Here is a 25,003-nt window from a genome sequence, read left to right on the forward strand (position 1 = left end):
AATGCAACCACCAGGTTGTGTGACCAGGAGTGGAAAGGGTCTTTGTGCAGCATAGGAACAGCTTATTTCCCTGCAGGACACCAGTCCTTCACTTTGACTGATGTTCCCATTGTAGCTCTGCTCTGAGCACTCGGCTGCAATCGCTGCTCGGAAGGATCAGTTCTCCTCCTTTGGCCACTGTTTCCTGCAGTGAAGGCCCTTTAGCCAGTTTTCTGCCTGTGGGGAGCCATGAAGTCATATGACTTGTGGAAAGAGCAGAGATAACAACAAGCACCCATCTGTTCTTCTTTTCCATCCCTTCGGGATGTCCTGGTTAGAGTTCTTCTCCGGATAAGATAGTGAAGGTGTCACCGTGGGGCAGTCAGGCCAGAAAACAATAGCGGGCTGAGGCCAAAAAACAAGATTGATCAGTGAGTACATCTCTGTTGTCAATAAGGGGCAGAGCTGCTCTGTGGAGGTCAAGGCTGGAGCTGTACCCCACATCCCTTCAGCTTCTTCCTCTGATAAACTTCCAGGAGAGCTATCACACTTGCTCTTCGGAAAGCTTGAGGACAGAAGCTCCACTGAGAGGAAGGCTGCAAGAACCACAGTGTGTGCAAGGGCTCTGAGGCCTCTGTCACTTCAGTGGTAACTGTTCCTTGGCTGAGTGGGATGTTCCAGTACTTGTTTTTCTGTATCTGCTTCATCATCCAGTTGCAGCCAGTGTCTTCGATGGGTGAGTGAAGAGGCTTTGCCTTCAAGCTTATTTCTCTTTGCCATCGTTATGCTATTCCCCCCCCTGCTTCCTTGACAAATCTTAGCTGAATTTAGTGTCATAATGCAGTGTTGCTCATTTGGCTGCTTAGTCCTGCTGGAGCAGAGACCTCCAGTTCCACCATGCACACAGGGTTAATCCCTGCAGAGTGATGGGCTTATGAATGCTTGTTGGAGCCTGATTTGTCATCCCCTAGATATGCTAGCGTGTCATCTACAGAACTAATGATATCATCAAGATTACAAATCAAAAAGCTTTGCTTCACAGCTAATGCTCAGGCCACACAAGAAGCGTTGGGGAGGAAAAAACTGAGCCAAGAAAAATGAGAATCAGAGGGAGCTGGAGTAAGTTACATTTTCTGCAAAAACCTCCATGCTTTTGTTGCCTGGGGAGATGAGAGGTTGATTGGTTGCTTCTATATTTTTGTGAAGTTTTTTTCTTAAAAACTCAAATTAGTTTTTAGCAAACTGTGCTGCCAAAGTCTGGTTGGTGTCTAGGTTGGCATGGGGCAGCCCTGGCAGTCCAAGGGTGGCCCTTCAGGGTCTGCAGTGTTTGAAAGAGCACTGTCTGCTTTTGGGGCCTGTCTGCCTCCCCTTGGCTCCTGCCTGAAGCTCTCAGAGGAACGAGAGGTGTCCTGCCCTGTTCCTCTGAAACACCTTCTTCCAGCTGTTTCTGAGAATGCTGCACCTTCATCTCTGTAAGTGGTGTCTTTAAATTGTCTTCTGGGTGTCTAGGAGACAATGTGATCTCTCTAGACAAGTGTTTTCAGAGTCTGAGTGTAAAGAATATCTCATAAAGTTAATTATGCTATATGGAAGCTAATGAGAGTGTATTTTTGGTGCTGCCCAGCTGGAAGACTGACAGGGCATTCCTCCCTTTGCCTCCTTTGGCTTTGAACAACACAACAACCTTTTAATCTTAGTCAGTGACTCACCCTGAGGCAATACCAAATAATCTTGTAGAAACCAAGTGAGTTGAACTGAGGGAAGCCCTGAGGAGGCTCTTTGCAGCTGTGTGCAAAGGCAGGACCCATTTTTCCTGTCACAAGAAGCCAAGCAAGCTTTTGGAGGATGGGATTTAACAGTGCTGCTGTGGGTAAGGAGAGGCAGGTGAAACTGAGGGCTCACAAGGGGTGACCTGGTGAGTCTCATCAGAGATTCCTGCTGCCATTCCCTCTCTGTTGCTCAGGACCAAGGGCTGCTTGTGCTGGGAGTGAGTCTGCTCCTCTGTGTGCCTCATGAATGGTGGCACTAGAGATTTCCTTTGTAAGCCACAGTTCTGCTTCCCCTGCCAGCTTGCAGCTCTGCAGCACTCTTGTGACTGCAGCAGCAGCTCCTGCCTTTTGTGCTGGATTTGAGGCCAAACAAAATCTATCTGTGGCTGGGGAAGGCGTAAGGATCTTCCTCAAGAGAGTGATAACATTTGTGAGAAGGTACAAGTTAGCATGTCAGTGAGACAGATGCTTGAGAGGTTGCAGCTAAATAAGGGTGAGTGGAAGTCCATTCCCTGGAGCACTTGTAGTTCCCACAATCAAGTCAGTGAAGCAAGTCAAAATAATGAACCAAGGTTTGTCTGTGTCTGGAGCAATCTAATAGAAACAACATAATGTCTCCCCCCACCCTGAAATTGCAACACCCCATCGTTTAAACAAAACAGCAATTCTAGAAGTTAAAAAGAAAAAAAGATCCTGTGTGGAAAGTCGAGAGTATTCCAGTCTGAGATGTATTTAATAGAATGATCTGTTTTATTAGCCTAATTCTAGCAAGTGGTATCAATTTTCCTTACTCAAGACAGTATTAGCATTAATTTTGCTTAATAGGGACTAGGTAAGCGTGGATAAGTGGTGCTTAATCAGGAGTTAAATGTAAGTGAAAATGAAAACTCTGGACTTTTAGTGAGGAAGCTGCCAAATCACAGCTAATTAGGAGAAAACTGAAAATGGAATGAACCCTTCCATTCTTTGTACTTTTTTCTCCCTATGGTATTCTTATGTTTTAATTGCTTGCAGAAGGTTCAGAAAGGCCTCTGATGAGGGACAGGCTCCTTGAGCACTGCAGGAACCGACATGCACAAACCAGGAGGTCCATGTGTTTGGATCTTGCCCTCACACTCACTTCCCTCACTCACATCTGATCTCCTGAGATCAGGAGGGCTTGTGGGCTTGCAAGGAACATGGTTGTGTAAAGAACTGAACATTTTCCTCCCCAGAAGGTCCTGATTCAGACCTTAAGGCTCTCTGGGTTTAAAGTTAATAAATAAAAAGTTTTCAGGAAGCCATTTCAGGTGCAACATCACGTGTGGACTGTAGAGGTGGTTAGCATTTGGCAGAGAGGAAACTGGGGTCTGTGAAGGATGCCAAGGAGAGACAGAGGAGAACAAAATCCCAGGTAAATGAGAGGTTTTGTTGAAAACAAAAAGAGGTCTCCTCTCTTAAAAAGAGGTCTCCTACCTCACCTCTCTAAGCACACGCTCCTGGTTAGAGACAGCCTGCTGGGCTGTATATATCAACTTCTTGTATTTAGCTGTTTAAAATTGTACCCTGAAGCGAGTGGGAACTGATACATTATGCTTAGAGATCTCTTACAATTATATAGAGGCCTAATAATTGAAAGGGAACATTTTCTTTCTGTGCACCTTAACCATGGCATTCCTGTTGCATATCTTGCAGCTGGTGTTTTAACTGGTTCCCTGCAGCTTGTGGTTCTGGCAACCCAGGTGTGAGGGCTGACATGGGCTGGTGATGGATCTTTAGAGAGGCTGCATAACTTGCTTGAAGTCTGGTCCTCTTCTCCAAAGCTTGTGGGAGAGTTACCAGTGACCTCAGGAGGGGCCTGCAGGTGCTCAGGTAGCACTTGCTGAAAAGGTTGGATGTCCTTGGCTTGATCCAGTGCTCCCAGGACATATTTCCTAGGGCAAAATGATTCCCTGAACCTGAGGTTTGCTTATGATTTATTAATTTTTTTTAACCCTGTCAATACAGGAGTTAAACAGCAAGTCAGACTGTTGCCTAACATAAAGAGCTCTGCTAATTTCCTTTTTCTTCCAAGACATTGAAGCCAAGCTGTCAGAATTTTCCATAAGGCAATTATGCAGCTGGTGTCACTGCTGCTCCCTGAGGGGTCTCCATCTATCCCAGTGATTCCCTTCAGCCAGGAACGGGAACATTCGTTCTTTTGCCTTCCTTGCAATTCTCCACCAACAACTCGATACCTACCAGATGTTCTCTCCTGTCTCTCACTGCATCATGTCTCAGCCCTGGACCCCTGCTCTGCCTACATCAGCCTGAACGAGCCCTGGAGGAACACGGATCACCAGATCAACGGATCCCACGGCCAGCCCACCTGCGACAGCCACATCGACGGCGAGTGGTACCGCTTCACCGGCATGGCTGGAGATGCCATGCCCACCTTCTGCATCCCAGAGAACCACTGTGGCACCCATGCTCCCATCTGGATGAATGGCAGCCACCCACGCGAGTCGGATGGCATCGTCCCACGCCAAGCCTGTGCCAGCTTCAATGGGAACTGCTGCCTTTGGAATACCACGATTGACGTCAAGGCGTGTCCGGGCGGGTACTACGTGTACCACTTAAGCAAGCCCAGTGTTTGTTTCCATGCATACTGTGGGCGTAAGTGACTGCTGAGATGGCTTTTCTGAAAACCCTGTGGGACAGGAGAGATGTAGTGAGGCTCCAGGGACACCTTATGACAGCCTTCCAGTATCTGAAGGGCATACAAGAAAGCTGGAAAGGGAGTTTTTGCAAGGGCATGGAGTGATAGGACAAGTGGTGATGGCTTTAAACTGGAAGAGAGGAGAGCTTTAGGTTAGACATCAGGAAGCAATTCTTTAGTGTGAGGTGGTGGGACACTGCAACGGGTTTCCCTGAGAAGCTGTGGCTGCCCCATCCCTGGAAGTGTTCAATGCCAGGTTGGATGGGGCTCAGAGCAACCCAGTCTGGTGGGAGGTGTCCCTGCCCATGGCAGGGGGTGGGACTAGATGATCTTGGAGGTCCCTTCCAACCCAAACCATTCCATGATTCTATGATATGATGTACCTGAGAGAGCTGGTGACTGCTTTCTGGCTTTCTCACCCAGAACCATGTCAGGTGATGTGGTGCAGATGGTGGCCTCTCTGTCAGAGATTGCTTAGACTGTTTCATAGAATCATAGAACTATCCTGGTTGGAAGGGACCTTCATCTCCATGAATTCTAGCCTTTGTTCAGCTAGTGGAACAAAGCTTCCATAGCTTACCTGGCCACAGTGATTTATTGCTCCCTGTGGGTCCTGTGGTTTGTCCTGGCATGCTCCCAAAGCCAAAATTTGCAGCTCTGACTTAAAGGAGTTAAACTGGATTGTTTGTCATCAGCTTCAGTGGTTCAGCTTTCCTAATGTGGACTAGGTCTGTAACTGAGGGACCAGGCACACGGTGTGAACTGACAGTACAAATACAGTATTTTTGGTGGATGCTCAGGGGTTTGTGCTCACACCATTCTTTTCATGCCCTAGATTTTTATGACATCTGTGATGTGGTGGATTGCCAGGGCTCCTGCATGGACACCAGTGACTGCACATGTTCCTTAGGGACAACTCTGGGACCTGATGGACAAACATGTCTCGGTAAGGTTGGAAATAACTTGTGTCAGTTACTGATGCTTTCTTTCCCCTTTGTTTCTCAATCCATTGTCTTACAAAGCAGTAAAAAAAAAAAAGGAAAAGCCCTCTGAGAGGAGTTTTTCCCCCTTGCTGCCTAGAATAGATCTTTGATTCTGTAAATGGTTCCTGATCTCTCCCTGCAGGGAGGGATACAACATCCCATGACTGACTACGTTGTGGTGCCACCAGAGCCACACAGGCACAGAGGTCACCTTTGCTTCCTGCACGGTCCAGTTGCTGAAGGCAGCAGCTTCACTGCCAGCAGCAGAGTGTCATTGCAAGCTCACAGTGCAGCCTCATTGGTATTCACTGCAGTCTGTCATTGGAGATTTCCTCTCCCTCACTCTGTTGAACGCCTCTTTCCTCCAAGAAAAGTTTTGCTGGCTGGTGTAGGGTTATGCACTCATCTTCACTATACTTACTGCCCTTGTAGGGCATTGTCCAGGGCCTGGGGTTTGAGGGAAGGCAAAGGATTGTGAGTGACAGTGCAGCCTCAGTGGTTCTAGGCAGCATGACAAGGTGATGTTCAGGGGGCTGGCACCTGGTGACTCCACTGGCAGAGACCAGGAAGGAGGTGGAGGGCAGGGGATGTGGGCTTCAGGGACTTATGAAGGGATCTCCGTGAGCCCCTGAGGAGAGGATGGCTGTGGTTGTGTGTGGTGTTGGGAAGTGAGCACCTGGGCTTATGAGGTCTTAAGAAGATGGTCTCTGGGGCAGTGCAAGGGGCTGGGAAGGGGTGGCTGTTGGGGAGCTGCAAAACCTCACTGATGAATAGCAAGAGGTGACATGGAGGGAGGAAGAGGTGCTAGTGTTCAGGGAAGTGGGATCTCACCTTTGTCCTTGAGGCTTGATTTGGTGGAGAAGTTGAGATCAGAGTAGGACCAGCAGGCTGTGTGGCGGAGGAGTTTCTTCCATAAGGACTCTAGCTGACAAAGCAACCCTGGAAGGTTTCTTTCTTCACACTCCTCATGTCTGTGGGTATCGGGGTAGGGGTTGTATCTGTGGAGGGAGCAACCCTGCCCCGCTGCTGATTTACACTTCCTCACGCTGATTCTACAGAACCATTCTGCTTAATCCACTGCACAAGTGGCTGCCTTAGCCCTTTCTGCTAATTTTAAGCATCTATTGGCTGCTTCTCTGCAAAACTTCCAGGCACAGAAGTGCCCTTGACAAGCTCCAGCACTCATAAATGTGTGGCAGGAAAGGATTCCCTGCAGCCAGGAGGCACGTGGGAGTCCCGAGCCTGTCTTTGTGTGCCAGAGCTGCCTTCACCCCCCCCCACCACAGCCAGGCTGGGCAGGAATTGAGCACTGCTGCTTCTCTTCAGGATAACCAGATGGCACAACACCTCAGCTGTAATCATTGCACTGCTTTAGCTACCTGTGGCCTCTCTTGGGTGGCTCACTCATCCTTCTGAGGACTTTCTGTTGTGCTGAGTAATTGTGCAGTCACTTACCTGACAGCAACTGTGCCGGCCTTCCAGAGAAACCAAACATCTGTATGGGCCTCCACTATGCCTTTCCTACATGGAGAGTATTCTTCCTTTCCCAGCTCAGCCTAAGAGGGGGGCTGAAGAAGCTGTAGTTGTCTGTGAACCTCCCTGTGCTAGGTTGACTTCTCCCCAGTACATGACATGCTTTGAACGCCAGAGCAGAACTGCTGATCCGAACTTTTTATTCTGATTTGCAGACTTACTTAGGGGTTAGATTAGGTCTTTGACCTAATTGCTTTTGACCTGTTGAATAAATGGATCCATGTTGGACTAAGCCATGGTTAAATCAGTTTAGCACTCTCCCAACCAAGGCTCAGGAGGTCTTCCCTGTGTCCCAGAAGTGCTGGTTGTCACTGGTGCGGAAGAGCAGGGACAGATCTGCTGTGTGTTGCACAGCAGCTGGTTCCTCTTTGCCCAGCTCTCCAGCCTGTCCAAATCTCCCTGAATGGCTGCACAGCCTTCAGGTGGATCAGCCAGTCCTCTGAAGGGCTGAATAACTTAAAACTGCTGTAGGATACTTGGCCACACACGCAGCAGTAGCAAGTGGGATGTAAAAATAAATAGCGTTTAATTTTGACCAATTCGGGTATTTACCCAGTTTTACCATTGCAGTGGAGTCATGTTAACTCCCTTTTCATGTCCTTGTGAGTAGATAGTGGCCTTCAGCATTTTGGGGGGGTTACTCATCTCTCTTTCTCATGAGGCCAAGAAAGCCAGTCCCCAGCACTCCCAGGTAGCAGCCCCTTTTTGCCAGCCAGGGACTGACCAAAGTGCACGATCTGACCGTGAGTTTTGGGGTGGGCTTGGGGTTTTTAGTTGCTTTTTTTTTCTTTTTTTGGGGGCAGATGAAAATGAATGTGAGCAGAACAACGGAGGCTGCAGTGAGTTTTGTGTCAACCTGAAGAACTCCTTCCGCTGCGAGTGCGGGGTCGGGCGCACGCTGGGGAGCGACGGAAAGACCTGTGAAGGTGAGAATTCAGCTGTCACAGTCTGCTGGAAGGGAGAGAAGTCATTCCTCTTCCCTTGCAGAACTAGTTCTCTCTTGGCTCCTTGCAGCTGGGATTAAATGTCACTCCTATCACTTCTGTGCTTGACAGTGGGGTTGGTACTGAAATACCCTTCTAATCAAGCGGAGAGGAGGCTCGTTGGTATTCTCCCTCACTTCTTTTTCAGTCTCCAACTTGGGGGAGAGGAAGCAGCAGATCTGGAAGACTGGTTGTCCAGACAGAGCTAATTATTGCTGGAGATGCTGGGAATTGGCTCTGGAGATTTGCACACTAGTTGTGAGGGGGCGGATTTGGCAGTGTTGTTTTTTGACAGCTAGAATTAGGGATGGGGTGATGTGAGGATGGCTTAGCCTTCTGGGACAGAGCTTGAGGAGAGGGGGTGCCAGTCTACAAACAGAAGCTAGGTTTGAGATGAAGGCTGCATCTTGACTGTTTTTTATAAGTAGGTAGTTGTGGGCTCTGCTGTGTGCAGCTGCTGCAGTGACTTCCCAGTGGTGGCACAGCCAGGCTGAAAGCCCTTGGTGAGTTTAGACCGATAACTTAGCAGGGGCTTAAAGACAAATTGTAGGTTTGATCTGTGGTCACAAACAACGCACAAACATCTTTGAGCAGAAATTTGAAAACCCAGCAAAAATGGACTTGTGCCTGAAGTTTTCTCTGGTCAGCTTTGAAGAGCACTGTGGCCCCTCACAGGCAAAGCTGCTGTGTGGTGTGTTCACAAGATACTGTGAGGCCTCAGACAAGAATAAGAGCTACAGTTGTGCCTCACTTCTGAGCTACCCCACTGTCAGAACTGAACATGTTCTGCAGCCTGTGTGCAACTTTATATGAGCTGCTATGTGGTAGCCATCTGTGGTGCAGGGAGAGAAGAGAGGTTGCCATTGTACTTTTGGGCTGCACTCCACCCTTCTTTTATGGTTCCCTGACAGATGGCTCCAAGCTGCAGTTTTTGTCCCTGCTTTCCCCCTCTATGAAACCAAAGCACATTTCATCTCACCTCTCTGAGAATCTCCCCTCTGAGCTCTGTTAATAACCAGAGAACACTTCCCTGGGGAAAGCTGCTGTGCTCCCTAAGTCCTTGTTAAGATGTGTGGGGGCAAAAGTGATCTGCAGGCTTTGCCCTTTCAACATCCAGCACTGAGCTGGTGGGGTGTCACCACCTGTGCTGCAGGACACTCTTTATCCCTGAGCACTGCACTGTCTGACAGGCTGGGATAGTCTGTGCTGGGAAACCCCTTTGTTTCTGCTGCTCCCAAGGTTGGATTTTGGGACCTTTTAGGACCCAAGGCCATTTAACATCCTCTGCTGTAAGAAGGATGGTGTTTTTCACCAGTCTAACACTGCTGCTGGGGATTTTTACAACCTTGTTAGTGAGTTTTATTTCTAAAGATGTGCCCTCAGCTTTGTGAGCCATTAGAGTACGTGATTTACTTGTGAACCACCTCACAGCTGTTGCTAAAAAGAACAAATGCAGGAGATTTAGTGTGGTTACATGAGGCTGAGAGGGGCTAAGATTATCTCAGCACTTCCCTTGTCACACTTTACCCATTTTATTGAGTCGTGTTCAGGCTGTTATTTTCCAAGCAATGTGTAGGATTGAGTACAGGATTTCCATTCTTCTCTTTACATTTCAGTGAAAACTACACAGTCATTTCTGATGGCAGAATTTGTATTTATGATTTCTTGATGTTATATGTACCATTGTTTTACTCAGAACATCTAGCTGTATTCATCCTAAAGGAAAAACAAAACAAAACAAATAGTTAGGCTGTTATTTTTTTTTAATCATTATACTATTCTGTTCTGGGTAACAGAAAGCCCACAACAACTGGAAATGGCCTTCCTTGCCTTAGATTTTCAAATCCTCAGAATGTATTTGGATGATCTTTCAGGCTCTTTCCTGCAGCTGTGGTCACTAGGAATTTGTTTTACACAAAACCTTGGCTCCTCAGAGAACTGGCTCACCTGAACAGAAAAGATGTAAGAAAAGAGATGACAAATCCCCCAGTTAGCTGGGCTGCCCCTTCTCCTCTGCAGTTTAAAATGGGGGGGAAATTAGGAGGGGAATCAGCCTTACACTGTGAACTTGTGTTGGTGATAATGCATGTCAGGGTAGCCAATCTCTAAGCCTAAAACTCACAAACTAGCAAAATTGCTGCTGAGCAAACTCCAGGAGCAGAGTTTCATCTTCAGCCTACAAAGGGGATGTAGGAATCCTCTACCCCACCTCCAGCACAGCTGGGAAACCCACAGGCACAGAGCTCACCATCTTCTCTGGTGTTCCCTGGTGGGAAGAGGGGGCTGGCATCTTCCCTGCCCATCTCAGGCTTTAATTCTGGTGATGCCTCAAGGAGTGAGTATGGGTCCACATGGTAGAATTTCCCCCACCTTTTTGAAGTCAGAAACATAATAAAAATTTACTTGATGAGGACATCTCAGAAGTTAGAAGGGGCCAAGCTGGAGATGACCTCTTCAGCCTTCTTGGCATGCCAGTTCTAGCATGTGATTTAACTTGGTAAGCTTTTTCACTGAATTCCTAGTTAACTTTATGGTGAAATGACAAACACAGGAAGTTGTACAATTAAAAACAGGTTTGCACCTCATGTTCTTGGAAGCAAGCTCTCACCATGCAGTTGCCTTCAAGCTCTGTGTTGGTCATACTGTTTGTTTGTCAGCCAGAAGTATATGTTGGGGCCTGTGTAGCTGCCACCCAATTGCCTGAGGTGCAGGGTGTGCTGATTTTCCTTTCTTTTGCAGAAATTGAAGGCTGTCACAACAACAATGGAGGCTGCAGCCATACCTGTATTGAAGTGGAAGATTCCTACCAATGTGAATGTCCAAGAGGACTTGTTCTCTCAGAAGACAGCCACACTTGCCAAGGTAGGTCAACAAAATCTCCTTGACAGCCTCTGTCCCCTGGAAGTCAAAAAGTATGTCTGAAGAAGCTTTTCTTCTTGTTTTTGTTGTCTTCTCTTAAGTCTGTCCTTTCCACTTTGTTTAATGGAGCTTAGTCATTAATGACAGATCATCCAAAACTGAGAGCCTGGAGACATTGCTCTTTTTACCAGGCAGGAGAACAGAGACACAGGACCCAGCTGGGTGCATCTTGCATCACAGGTGGTTTTGGCAGTGTTCACTTACAATTAAGATTGCTTAATGTCTCCCATTCTACTGCTCTGCTTCAGCTCTGTATGCCTTGAGCAAATTTCTGATCTTAGAACTGAAATTTTCCATGCTTCAAACTGGGCTTTTAAAGTTTCAGCTGAAGTGGTTCACTCCCTTCCAAGAAGGGGTTTAAACAGAAAAGCCTTTTTTTTTTGCCCAAGAATCTTGGTAGCCATCCCAGTAATCATTCCTATGGCTTGAAGCAGGGCACTAGTTCTGATCTGAGGTGTTTCTGCTGCCTCTTGGAGAAGTGCCCAAGATAGCATCTGAAAATTGACTGCTCCTTCTGCTGCATAAAGGCAAGGGCAGTGTTATCCTTGGAAGACGTCCCAGCTGAACTTTGCTCCAAACCTTTATGCAGGGAGCCCTTCTTCTTGACTCACCTGCCCCTGTTGTATGGAATAAACATGTTCCCTGTTTTGGGTTGAAAGAGCTGAGTGAGTTTAGTTTGGAAATACATCCCATACGAGGTCAAATTAACTCTATAGCAGCTGGTGGAGGGAGCAGAGGATCAGGGAGAAGTTCCTGAGGGCACTGAGAGTTAAGTAGAGGGTCTGTAGCTTCTTGATTTCATAAGTTCAGGGACCCACCCAGGATTCTTGTGGGTCTCATAATCCCACAGCTGGCTGAGCTCACGAGGTCCTGAAAGCAACATGCAGCCTGTGTCTTACAGAGATGCCTACTAAGATCAGCTGCTGAAGGGACATTCAGTCAAAGCTGCATGTTGAGGAGAGCTGTGTGGGCATGGGAAAGGCAGAGGTAAAGTTCTCTGGTGGGCCTCATCTGATGTGCCTGGCCAAGGCTCAGCTCTGTCAGGCTCAGCACAAATCTGCAGAAGGCACAGTACTGCCCTGGTGGAGACAGACCTCAGCTTTCTGCTTGTGTTCTGCCTTAGTGGGCCCATGAGGAGCCCGTCTGGTTGCTTTGGGATATTTCCATAGGAATTTGCTAATGGTCTGGACTCAGGCCATAGCTAAAATGCAATAAAAAGGAGTCTCTCACAGGGTAATTCACTTGGGCTCTAGATAATACCCCTGAGCTGGTGTTACCAGGTGTGCTCAGAATCTCCTGTAGTCTGATGTGTTTCCCAGTGCCCAGACCTCAATGAGAGGAACAGACCCAGACGTTGTGGTGGCCAACAGGGCAGGTATGCCTCAGAGAGGAAGTTGGAATGGTTCTACTTGATGAATTTTTTGCCTTTGCAGCTTTTTAGAAAGGCAGGGCACTGTTTCCAGGGGCGAGCGCTGCATGCTTGGGATTCAGCAGTCCTCACTGCTCCAGCAGAGCCAGGTGGAGAGGAGGGGAAAGCTTCCAAGATATGGTACTTACTGATTAAAGGTCTGATTGATGGATACAGGCCAGAAAAAAGCAGTGTTCTTCATCCCTGGCCCCCTCAGGCAATCCCAGCAGGGTTAGGAGGCCATGCATTTCCCAGACAGTGTTTCTCCTTCTGAGGCTGCTAATGAGAGCAGCAGCACTGCCAGGTGCCAGGCTGGGGCTCAGGGTGCAGCAGCTCATAAAAGCAGGATTGCTTGTGCTTTTGCATTTCATGAATTTATGTCCCCAAGCAGTGGTCTGCAGTTTTGAGCAGACATGACAGAATCTATCTGGAACTGCACCATACAGGTTTTATGGCATCTAGTCAGGCTCATAGTGGTGCAATTAATGGTTCAGGGCAGACACTGTTGTCTGAAACAATTGGTTCTGCAGCCTGTCAACCCTCCTCTGCACTGTCTCTACATTCAGAACATTAATAATCTTCCACAGAAGTCACAGCCTTGGCTACAATTGCCCCACAAAGATACCAGCCAACAAAATGCCTGGAATTTTGCAGACCATCCTGGTACCTCACCTCTTTCCAAAATGTGATGAGGAAATACTTTTGTCCCCTCTCCCACGCTCAAGCCTTGTGTGCAGTTGAGCAGAGTACAGTGGTGTTCTCTGTGTTTGCAGCAGTGGTTCAGAGCTCTAGAAACCCTGTTCTGCTGAGCAGTCTGTGCAAAAAGATAACCCTTGCTCCAGGCAGGGTACTTGGAAAAGCTGGGGAAGGAATCACAGAACCCTTCTGGTTAGAAAAGACCTGCAAAATCATCAAGTCCAACCATAACATAACTCTACCCATTCCAGTGCTTAAACCATATCCCTCAGCTACACAGCTTTTCAACACCTCCAGGGATGGTGGTTTAACCACCTCCCTGGGCAGCCTGTTCCAGTGTTTAATTACCCTTTCAGTGAAGAAGCTGCTTCTAATGTCAAATCTAAACCTCCCTGGCACAACTTAAGACAATTTCCTCTTATCCTGTTGCTTGTTACTAGGAAGAAGAGACCAGCCCCCACCTCACTACAACGTCCTTTCAGGTAGTTGTTGAGAGTGATATGGTCTCCCTTCAGCTAAACAGCTTTTCTCCAGGCTAAAAAGCCCCAGTTCCCTCATGTGCTCCTCACAAGGCTTGTTCTCCAGACCCTTCACCAGCCTTGTTGCCCTGAACAAGGGCTCACAAGGAACATGGTGCCAACAGTTCTTCCCCTGTACACAGCACTGGGGAGGCCTCGCCTCGAGTCCTGGGTGCAGTTCTGGGCCCCTCACTTCAAGAAGTGCTGGAGCAGGTCCAGAGGAGAGCAACAAGGCTGGTGAAGGGACTAGAGGGAAAGTCTTATAGGGATGGGCTGAGGGAGCTGGGGTTGTTTGGCCTGGAGAAGAGAAGGCTCAGGGGGGACCTTCTCACTCTCTTCAACCACCTGAAGGGAGGTTTAGTCAAGTAGGGGCTGGGCTCTTTCTCCAGGCAACCAGCAACAAGACAAGAGGGCCTGGCCTGAAGCTGCTCCAGGGGAGGTTTAGGTTGGATATCAGGAAGCACTTCCCATGGAAAGGGTGATCAGACATTGGAATGGACTTCCTAGGGAATTGGTGGAGGCACCATCCCTGGAGGTGTTCAAGGAAAGGCTGGATGTGGCACTTGGTGCCATGGTCTGGAGATGTGGTGGTGTTGGTCATGGGTTGGATTTGATGATCTCAGAGGTCTTTTCCAGCCTTGGTGGTTCTGTGGTTCTGTAATGCAGGCAGCACAGGGAGTGTTGGATTTGCCACAGAAGCTTCCTACTTGCAGGTGTTGGTGCAAAGGAGAGTTTAAAACAGTAATGAGAAGGCTTCCCCAGTACTTAGAGATGCTCTGAGGTGTAGGAGGGTGGAGAACTGAAATGTTTGACAGGCAAAGGCTGGGGTGAGCCCAGGGCAGGGGTGCAAGAGGTGGATGCTGAGAGCAAGTCAGGAGACTGCAGCTCTCTGAACACATGGGAGAAGTTGTGAATAAAAGAGGATTCAGTGGCACCCAGGATATCTCATTTCTGCTGGGCATCTCAGTCCTGGCAGTCAGGACCTTGGTTAACATGTCTACAGAGAGTCACAGCTACCTTGCCAGCTCCTGTTCAGCTCCCCCTGCCATGCTGTGCTGGCAGGCAGAGTCAGGCCTGCTCAGAGCTGATGCACACAGTGTCTCTGCTTGCAGCACTGCTGCTGAGTTGGTAGAACTGAAACCCTGGCCTCTCTATTGATTACTCTACCGTGTATACATGTCTAGGGTGGTTTGAATTACCAGTTACTAGGAGGTGGTTAGTGTAAGGAGAGTCCCAGGGTGCTTTCCTAAATAGTGATGAGTTGGCTGGAATCAAAAGTGGATCTGCTCACAGGTTTCATTCACTTGTTTCTGTGCCCAGCTGGTGGAGTGCTTGCAGGTAGCTCCTGCAGTGCCAGAGCAGAGGTTAAATGGGGTCTCCTCTTTCTTCCCCTTTGTGTCCATCAAAGACGTTTAGAAACAGAGATAACCTGAACCAAATTGGTGAGACCCTGGCCCAGGTTGCCCAGAGAAGCTGTGGCTGCCCCATCCCTGGAAGTGTTGAAGGGCAGGTTGGATGGGGCTGGGAGCAACCTGGGCTGGTGGGAGGTGTCCCTGCCCATGGCAGGACTGTTGGAGCTAGATGATCTTTAAGGTCCCTTCCAACCCAAACCATTCTATGATTCTGTGATTCTATGAAATGGGTCCTGAACTTTGGAGAACTGTAGCTGGGATTCAAACTCTCTTGCCCTGAATTACACCTTTATAAAAGCATTACATTTTCTTATTCATCAAGGAGTCACTGAAACAATGAAGCTTTAAATCCAAATCTAGCCAATCAATCCTCCAAAGGATACTAATCTCAGCATTGCCCCATGTTCTCCAAGTCCCTTTATCTCCTTGGGAGCTTTGCCATTTGACATGCTCAGTTATTCCCCCTTGTCTTCTGCTGCAGATGGAGGAAGAGTTAAGGTAATTCTTAGTTCTTTAATTCTGTATTCTAACCCACCAAAGTCATTATGAGAGCACATTGCTTTGGGCAGACTGCATACATTTTAGCATATCACCTTGAAAAGATCAACTTTTAATAAAAAATCCTCCCTGCAGGTGCACAGGAGCTGTTACAAATACCTTAGCTGGGATATGAGAATTTTTTAAAGGGGGTAAAAGGCACGTTTAGCAGTGTGCCTTGTATCCAAGATCCAGAACCCTGGTTTATGTGATTTACTTGACTGAATGATCCTATGAATGTCAAAGATTGGGACTGTAATTAATTTCAGGAAATAGCTTGGGGAACTAGTATATTTGCAAAATGTTTTGTTGTGTGGTTTTAAAACATGAGAAATGGAAGTTCTGGAGAGGGTTTGTTTTTCTGGCTGAGAAGAGACCAGAACATATGCACCAGTATTCCTGCTCTGTATCTAACCAGATAGGAATACACCCAAGGAATATATATACCAATTACTTCTTCTATTGAAGACTATTCCCTCTCCTTTCCTTTTTCCTTTTTGTCCAATCTCTGTTTTCTCCCACTTCTTAGATAATGGAATAACATTTTTAAGTTCACAAGGAGATCTGTATTAAACTTCAAAGGTTGGATGGAGGTCGAATGAGTGAGCTAATCAGGTTTGTTTGTCAGAGCTGGGTTTATTGCTTATAAAAATGTTATGATGGCATGTTGAGGTGCTTCCATTTTAGCTCAGTATCTATATGGAATTACTCTGCTTTGTTTTGACACATTCTGGGTTTGATGTAAAACCTGATTAAAGGTCTTAAATAATGGCTTTGCCTGGGGTGTTGTGAATTTAGTATCCAAAGGCACTTCCCAGAGAATCTCTCTCAGACCTGTGCTGAGTAGAAAGTATAACTGGGAATACTGCACAGCTGAGTTTCTGCTGCAAGTGTCCCTGTCATCCTTGTCCTGTGTGGCATTGCTGGGCAGGGAAGAGTTTGGGGCAGCGGTGGCTCGGGAGGTTCTCCTTGCAGAGATGAAGTTTGAGACAGGTGGTTACATTACTATGGTTAGATAGTGTCATCAATGTAGCATAAGATTCCCCTTTTTTTTCCCCCAGTAATAACTGATGTAGCCCTTCCCCACCTCCCTGACACTGATACTCCCTAGTAGCTTTGTGGTGCAGCCTGTTATTCTGGGGACTTTTCTTCTAGTTCCAGTGCTGTGCAAGTCCAGCTCGATTGAGGTGAGCATCCCGAAGGACCTGGTTGGAGGCCTGGACCTTTCCCTCATCAACAACTCCTGCAAAGGAGTGTCCAATGGCACTCATGTCAACATCCATTTCTCCCTCAAGTCCTGTGGCACTGTTGTAGACGTACGTACACCCACTGCTCTCCTAAGGTCTCTCAGATCTGGGGGCTTGACTGTGGCTTAGTTGGGAAATAAAGCTGGTGTAGATGTCCCATCAGAGCAGCTCCCTGTGTTGCCGTGCAGCTGGCCCCAGACTAGACCCGAGGTAGAATCCCAAAATAGGAGAGCTTGTTCCTCTCCAGTGGTGTGTGTCCACCAGCATGGACACTGCTTCTGCTCCCCTAGTGTTTCAGCAGCTTCGCCATCATTCCGGTGCGGAAAGCGGTGCCGCTCTTCACCCTCCTGCTGGGACAGAATCTGGTCCCCTGGTAATGTTTCAAAGGTTATACTGGCAACTGGTCAGGAACCAGAGAGCTCACCTTGGCAGACGAGTACACTTGGAAGCAAATTCCCCTGCTTCATGCAGGAGTAGAGCACATCAGAGCTTAGTTCCTAGGCAAGGATGAACATCCTGCTGGTTGCAACACCAAGATCCACGAGCTGCACTTGCAGTGGCTAATCTGACACTCCTGAACAAGGTAAACTTGGGCAGAGTCTGAACTCAGAGAGGTCTCCCCTTTCCCTGAAACTCCTCTCTTTGCTGCAGGTAATAAATGATAAGATCATTGCCACCAACCTGGTGACTGGCTTGCCAAAGCAGACTCCGGGGAGCAACGGGGACATCATTGTCCGCACCAGCAAGTTGCTGATCCCGGTCACCTGCGAGTTCCCACGTCGCTACACCATCTCTGAGGGCTACGTGCCCAACCTCAAGAACTCCCCCTTGGAGATCATGAGCCGCAGCCAGGGCGTCTTTCCCTTCACTCTGGAGATCTTCAAAGACAAAGACTTTGATGAACCCTACAGGGGTGCTCTTCCCACCCTCAAGCTTCGGGACTCTCTGTATTTTGGGATTGAACCTGTGGTACATGTCAATGGACTAGAGACACTGGTAGAGAGCTGCTTTGCCACTCCCACCTCAAAAATCGACGAGATCCTGAAGTACTACCTGATTCAAGATGGGTGAGTTCACTGTTCCTTCCTTGGCTGGCTAGTCCATGGGTATTGGCAGGGGGGCTGAGATGCATTGCCTGTGTGACATGGGAAACACTGTGACTTCTCCACAGCAGCCTGCCTGCTGTGTTCCTTACAATCACCAGCAACCAGGCCTGAAACCACATGTCCCATCAGAAACATCTGGGAGCAACAGTGGGAGGCAGTGGAAGAGGTTGCTCCAAGCCTTTACAGGACATATTTCTCTGTCACTAGCCTTGTAGGTAATTGAGCTAGCTCCTGTAGAAAAGATAATCCTTCCTGATAACCTCTCTGCCTGCCTGCAGAGTGCCAAACCAATCAGCACAGCCCCCCGATGGCTTGCGTGCCATAGCCTTGCAGCAACTGGAGAAAGTGTCTTCATTTTCCCACAGTGACCTTCTTATAGCATGGTTGGTCCTTGCTGGAGCTCCAGGAGCTCCCCTTGCTTTGCTGTCTCTCTGAAGCTTCTCAGTGCAGTGGGCTTTAGGGTCCCTCAGTTTGGCTGTAGTTTTCTGGGGTGTTTGGTGTACTAGTTCAGAGCTTGGTGTGGATCTGTGGGTTCACTGTCAGGCCTCCTTGTGATGGGTTTGGTGGCAGGGGTTTGGGGAGCATTGCTGTGGGCTCTGCTGTGGCTCCTAAGATGACCCCTGTTTTCAGACACTTGCTTAGGTGCTAGCATGACAAAGTGCAATGTTTGCTGTGGAGTGTTTGCATCCAGCAGTGCCTGGCAACTTCACCAGACAATGCTGTGGAAATGTCACAGTTGGGAACCAGTCTGCTGTCCTCTAGGGAGGGAAGTCCAGCCAAAGTGGTATCTAAGACATACCCAAGTGTCACAGCCCAACAGTTAAGGGTCTGTGCTCATGTAGCTCCTGTGTTCTGTCTGCCAAACCATCTAATGAGGACAACAATTATTTCCTCATCTGCCAGGCTAAATCATCTACTGTTACAGCTGGTGATGACAAGTCCTGTGTGATTGTCTTGTAACAAAAAGGGTCCTCCAGAATACAGTGCACACAGAGGCTGCTCTCATTTCCCTCTGACAAAGGTTACAGCATTAGCTTGCTCTACCTCCATTCTGGGCTGCAGTCCTTCTGTGCCTGACATTTCTGGGGTTTACAAGCAGATTTGTGATGGAAGGATTGATCTATTGACTCCCTGGCTTGGCTGTTACTGTGGACCCTTCACAGAGTCTCCAAACATGCATTCCAGTCTCACCATGAGTGAAAATGATGGAGTTCAAAACAGTGGCCAAAACCTGAGGTGAAGGGAGAAGGCAGAAAATGTCACCTCTTGAATTCACCACAGGACTAGTTGGAGGATTTACACCACCAGCAGCCCCTTTGGTATTGTTATCCTGCAGAGGGCATTAAAACTTCACCAAAGGGAAAAGTGGGCTGGAGCTGGCTGGCTGGAGCCTCATCCAGCTCTGTCCTCCAGCCACCACTGCAGGCCCCACTGTCCCCAGCCATGCCAGCCCTGTGTGCTGTGCTACACTGAAATGGCACAGCTCACTTAAACCAAAAGCTAATGGTGCACACTGGAACCAGCTGGAGTTCTGTGGCTCTAGCTTTGCTCGCAGCAATTAAAAAGCAAAATTAGCTGAATACACTGCTGATTTGTCCCTGCTCCAAACAGGTCTGCAATAACCCAGTTTCCTTCTCTCAACCCAGCCCCAAAAGCCCAAGGCAATAAAGATGGGATTTTTAAATCAGTTTGATTATGTAGGATCAGACCTGCAGGAGTTAGCTGCACCTTCCAGAGGGAAACACTGTTTAAATTTGAGGGGATATACCTTAGACTGAGGGTTGGGAAAATTCCCTCTTCTGCTCTCTTCCCTGCTAATTCCCTGCCATCCCCAGTTGCAAGAGGTGGGAGCTGCCTTCTGTGGGACATCTCAGCAGCTTGCCTGTTTCTGATCTTGTTCTTTCTCAAAACAGAAATAAATTCCAGGCATTGACCAACTGCAGAGGCGATAAACGTCGCAGCTCTGTGGGGCATCTGGAGCAAGGTCATGTCACTGAGGGCAAACCCTTGTTATCTGATGTGCTCAGGAGCTGCCACTTACCTGAGCATGCTGTGGTTAAGGTGGTTTCATTGCAAGGCTCATCTGGTTACACCGTGGGCTGCCCCTTGTTTGTAGGCTGAGGTGGTTATTTTATTCTCCAAGCCCTCCTCTCTACCTTGCAGCCCCACAAAGAGAGGGGCAGAGCACAGCTCCCATGGCACAGCCACTCTCTGCTCCCCTAACCTGAGCACACTATGCACAGGAAAGGGTCCTTTTCCCCATATCCTGACTAGGGCCATTCATTTTACTTCCATCCCTGGGCTTCCTGCCCCTTCTCACCTCTCTCCACCTTTCCTGGGGGTTTCCTAGGAGGGTGGGGCATGGTACAACCCCCATGTCACTTGGGAGGTTCCTGAGCCCTTTTTGTCATGCTGCAGTGCAGGTTTGTGAAACCTTCTCTAAGACATACTCAGGGGCATGGTAGGGGCTCCATGTATCCCTGGTTCCTCCTTGTTGTTTCTCCATTTTCCCCCTCCCTGGCCTCAAACCAGGAAGTTTCCTGCCACCAGTGGGGAGAACCTTCACAGAACCTGGGATTTAGGAGTCAGTTTGAGTCGGTGTCCAAGAAGCATCACAGTTTAAATGTTCACAAATGAAGACATGCCTATGAGTTGACTTTATGGGCCCAAAACTTGGCCAGTCACTTACAAAAAGTCTTTAAGTGTCATTCTTTAAAAGCAGGTGCCTTCAGGAATGCTGCTTTTAAAGGCAATTTTTTCCTAAACAGCTTAGTAACATCTAGGGTTTGGCCTCAGGGGAGAGGAATCAATGTCAGTTTTTCTAGATGCACCATGTTAATTTATTAGCTCCCCTCAGGTGACATTTTATGTTTGCATCCCCAGCAAGTTCACCAGACAAGCAATGCTGGCAGGGGTATCCCTTCAGATTGTGGCCTCCACTGGCTGGGAAAAGCTACAGAAATAGATGGTGGTGAAAATGACCAATCCTTAGTGCTCCCATGGGCACCCACAGCTCTGCTGCATGTAGCAGAAGGGTGATCCTGGGAGGGATTGCAGCCCAGTCAGCTGAGCAGTGCAGAGATTTCCAAATACCTCCTCTCATCAAGCAGAGCTACACACAGATGGAGGTTTTGCTGCTGTTTGAGAAGTGAACATCTCAAATGTCAACATTTCTGACAATGCCTTACCTATTTCTGGTGTAAAGGTGGAAGCAAAGGGTTGCTGCAAGAGTAGGACTTTCAGCTGTCACACCATTACCTCTTGTCTCTTCCACCATCATTCGTTTTTTAATATCCTACAAAGTCCACATTTCTGGAATTAACTTGCTAGAAAGGACTAGCTGCATTATGATGGAATATAAAAGCACCATCTGGGCCTCTCAGAATGCCTAAGGCTTTGCAGCAGGCAGCAGGCAATATCAAGTCACCATAACTTTTTGTCTTGCTGTCAAACCCTAAAAGGGCTGTAATAGTTTCTGAACAGACTGCACCTGACACATAACTTCTAGAAAAGCAGCTTATTTAATAGAACTGTAGAATCATGGGATGGTTTGGGTTGGAAGGGACCTAGAAAATCATCTAGTTCCAACTCCCCTGCATGGGCAGGGACACCTCCCACCAGCCCAGGTTGCTCCAAGCCCCATCCAACCTGGCCTTGAACACCTCCAGGAAGGGGGCTTCCACAAGCTCCCTGGGCAACCTGGGCCAGTGTCTCTCCACCCTAACAGAAATATCTAACCTAAATCCTCCCCTCTTCCAGCTTAAAACCATTACCCCTTGTCCTATCACCCTGGTAACAAGTCCCTCCCCAGCTTTCCTGTAGGCCCCCTTCAGATACTGGAAGGGCACTATAAGGTCTCCCTGGAGCCTTCTCTTCTCCAGGCTGAACAGCCCCAACTCTCTCAGCCTCTCTTCACAGGAGAGGTGCTCCAGGCCTTGGATCATCTTGGTGGCCCTTCTCTGGACTTGCTCCAAGAGCTCTTTCCTTGCAGTTCTGTGACCTCTCACATGACCGATAGTGCTAGTGATGGAGAAACTGGAATTACAAATTTTAGTGTGATGAATTTGAGCTGTCTGACCATGCCCAGCAGGAAGAAGAATGTGTATGATGTAAAGCAAAGTAGATCTGCATGTGTGTGTTCTTCATAGTCTGTGATATTTTAGCAGTGTGAGCTAGGGCTTCTCCATTTCCAGCAGGACTGCTGTGCCTATGTGTGTGGATACAAAAAGCACCTAACACAGCCATAGTGTGCAATAGTCCTGTTGATCACTGCAGGCTGCTGCACGGGGAGGTGAGATGAGGACACACTTGCCTGCAGCTCTCTGGCAGTCCCTCTGCTGAGGGGACTGGACCACGTCCTGCCAGCTCTCTGCTGCTGAGCTGTTCTTTGTCTGGAGATGCCATTATCATCACTGTTGTTTTTTCCCCACCGTTCCCGAATTTTCTCCTGTGGCCAAAGAGGAAGTAACATGGATGGTAGCTTAGCCTGAGAGAGCCAAGCCCTCCTTTCCTTTCTTAAATAGGCTGGGGTGTGTTTTTTCTCTTTCTTTTTCCATTTCTGGGAAACCCATTAAAGCCAATCCCTCTGCTTTCCTCAGCTGTGTTTCTGATGACTCGGTGAAGCAGTACACGTCAAAGGACCATCTTGCCAAGCATTTCCAGGTTCCTGTGTTCAAGTTTGTGGGCAAAGACAACAAGGTAAGCTCCAAACCCACCTCTTAGGTATTTCATCAGCCCAGAGTTGACTGGAAAGTCTCAGCACAGGGGTTAGAGTGCAAAGGGGGGGAATGGCTGGCTCGAAGCAGATGCTGCTGTGCCTATTCCAGCAGTTGTGTCTTTCAGGAGCCTGACACAGGTACTTTAGGAGACAGTGATGAAAACAACTAAAATTAAATAAATTATGAAGGGAAGTTCTGGAACATCAGCATCGTAGTAAGTTAAAAATTGTTGTTTCCAAGGTAGTCTTAGTGGACCCCTAGATGCTGGGCAAGAACAGAGTTACCAGTCACCAGACAGAAACTTGAGGAGTTAGGTCCATTGCACAGTGTCCTGTCTTTAAAACAAGATGTTCTGCAGTGTTGAATCACATCAACATTCTCTAGCTCCTGTCAGTTCAGATGCCAGGTTTCCAGATACAAGGCCACCACATTGTTTAACTCGATGTGAAAGCAGCTCGTCCAGGCTGGTGGCACTCTGGGACAGAAGCTTTGTAGTGGAAGGACAGTTGAAGGATAAAGCCATTCTCAAACAGCTTTCCTTTTCTATGCTAGAAGAAACCAGGTCTTTCAGTTGCTGTTGTTATGCTCAGCCAATGCTTCCTGCTCCAAAAGGCATAAAGCTGCCACACCAGCTCTTGGAGAGCTTCACTAGGGTTACAATGGATGAGATCTTTCAAAATTCAGAAATTGTGCTTGGCTGCCTTGATTGCCACTGCTGCCTCCAACCTGCACCCTCCCAGCCTGTGTGATGGATTTTGCTTCAAGCCTCACCATTGACTAAACAATCACAAATATCTGCTTCCCTAATTGCTGCTTGCAGGGATCTTGCTTCTTCTCCTTGTCATTGAGACAATCCTGTCACTGCCTTTACTGTGCAGAAAGAAAAGGCAGCTGTCTCCCTGCCCGTTGTGTTCTCCTTCTCCCCTCAACTACCAGTCTCAGTTCCTCATCGACCTGCATTTTCCTCTTTGGCCCCTTGGTCTCCTCTCTTTATGTTTGCTCAGCTCACATCAACTTCTCTTGCATGTTTTTATCAGCCCATCTCCTTGTGAGGCCTCATGTGTTCTTGGCCTGCTTTCTACCACGCAGCTTCTACCGCTTCCAGGCTTATTCCTGGTGTGTTTCCATCCCTTCGTGCCTTCATATTCCCTGCCTAGCCCTTGGCTAAGAAGCAGACACCATGCTCTGAGATCTCAGAAGGGCACTCTGGAAAACATGCCCTCTCTTGGGCACCTCAGCAAACAGCTGGAGCGGCTGGTTCAGCTGCGGGTGGCGATGGTGGGCGAGGACCTTGTCGCTGTGGGGACGGAGATGGTCGCGCGGCGGGAATCGCGTCGCTGGTGCTCTCGGAGAGCTGGCACCACCTGCCAGCCCAGTTCCCAGAGCTGCCTGTTGACTTGGCCTGCCATCTCACCCCTCCAGGAGGTGTTCCTGCACTGCCGTGTCCTGGTGTGCGGGGCACTGGACGAGAGCTCTCGCTGCGCCCAGGGCTGCCGGAGGCGGGCGCGCAGGTCAGCCCAGAGGGGGCAGGAGGAGGAACCCAGTCACGTCCTGACAGGAGGCCCCATCAGAATCGACTTGGATGACTAACACCCACCCTGCGGAACAGCATCTCTGCCTGGGGCCAGCCTTTCTTACCAATGCCTTCTTTCATGGCTGGTTGAGAAGAGGTATTTGGTAACGCCCCACTTGAAGCTCAGGACTCGTTTCCCTCGCTGCACAATGATGATTTGTGAGGTGCAACCTGGACTGCAGAACAGCTTGGTCTTACCTGCATTTCTTCCCAACAGCCCTTCTGTTGGAGGGACCCTGTTGCTTTGCAGGCCTGAAGCATTACCCAACTTAGCCTTTCCCTACACCCAGCTGCAGGTTCCACAGGACTGTTTGTCCTGGACTAAACAAATGTTACTCAAGCCCTTCTTTCATCAGGCAGTACAAATAGCTGAACGTGTTTGCTGTGCAGCTCCGTGAATAATTTTGGATGACTGGTAATGAAAACTTGTATAAAAATACATATCTCGTAATGTCTAAGTTCCTTGGAGCTATAAAACAGTTGTCATTACAAGCAGCTAAAGCTCAGATCTATCACTGCCACTTTTAAATGTTATTTGTAAGCAGTAAAAGGTATTTAATAAAAGTAGTGTTTCTTTAGTGCCTTTTGACAATTGCATGCGTTGCATTTTAGTGGCTCATTAGTTTTCTCCCTCTTCTCCCCCCACCAAAAACCTGGTGCCTTTTGTTAAGTGCATGTTGACTGTAAGGAAAAGACCATTAAACACCTATAAACATCCCCAGACGGCAAGCATGCCACTACCCAGGCTTTGTTTGAAGCTGTGGTGCATGACTCAGGTCTAGAGAGGCCATGGCTCTGACAAAGGGGTTAGAGGAACGTGTGTTAAGTGTTTATAGCAGCCATCTGTAACGTGGGTAGTTCCTGGGACAGGGTTGTCCCCAGTGAGTGTAGTGACAGCAGCCACAGCAGCATTGTTTGAGTGCCTGTGTGCAATGGCAGGGCTCC

General features: G+C 48.3%; 1 protein-coding gene across 1 annotated transcript; it reads left to right on the forward strand.

Annotated features, from left to right (window-relative positions):
* Nucleotides 1–301: 301 nt before the first annotated feature.
* Nucleotides 302–24,650, forward strand: OIT3 (oncoprotein induced transcript 3). Its single transcript, XM_051618055.1, has 9 exons — nucleotides 302–715; nucleotides 4,008–4,382; nucleotides 5,261–5,371; nucleotides 7,745–7,867; nucleotides 10,664–10,786; nucleotides 16,570–16,730; nucleotides 17,313–17,728; nucleotides 22,366–22,465; nucleotides 23,908–24,650. The coding sequence occupies exons 1-9, from the start codon at nucleotides 652–654 to the stop codon at nucleotides 24,073–24,075; spliced, it is 1,641 nt and encodes a 546-aa protein (XP_051474015.1). The 5' UTR covers nucleotides 302–651; the 3' UTR covers nucleotides 24,076–24,650.
* Nucleotides 24,651–25,003: the final 353 nt, after the last annotated feature.

The sequence above is a fragment of the Apus apus genome, chromosome 4, assembly GCF_020740795.1.
Source record: "Apus apus isolate bApuApu2 chromosome 4, bApuApu2.pri.cur, whole genome shotgun sequence".
NCBI lineage: Eukaryota > Metazoa > Chordata > Aves > Apodiformes > Apodidae > Apus > Apus apus.

Coding starts and splice junctions, on each gene's coding strand:
- OIT3 (XM_051618055.1), top strand. CDS start 652: ATGTTCCAGTACTTGTTTTTCTGTATCTGCTTCATCATCCAGTTGCAG. Junction 5,372..7,744: donor TGATGGACAAACATGTCTCG/GTAAGGTTGGAA, acceptor TTTTGGGGGCAG/ATGAAAATGAATGTGAGCAG. Junction 10,787..16,569: donor AGACAGCCACACTTGCCAAG/GTAGGTCAACAA, acceptor CTTTTCTTCTAG/TTCCAGTGCTGTGCAAGTCC.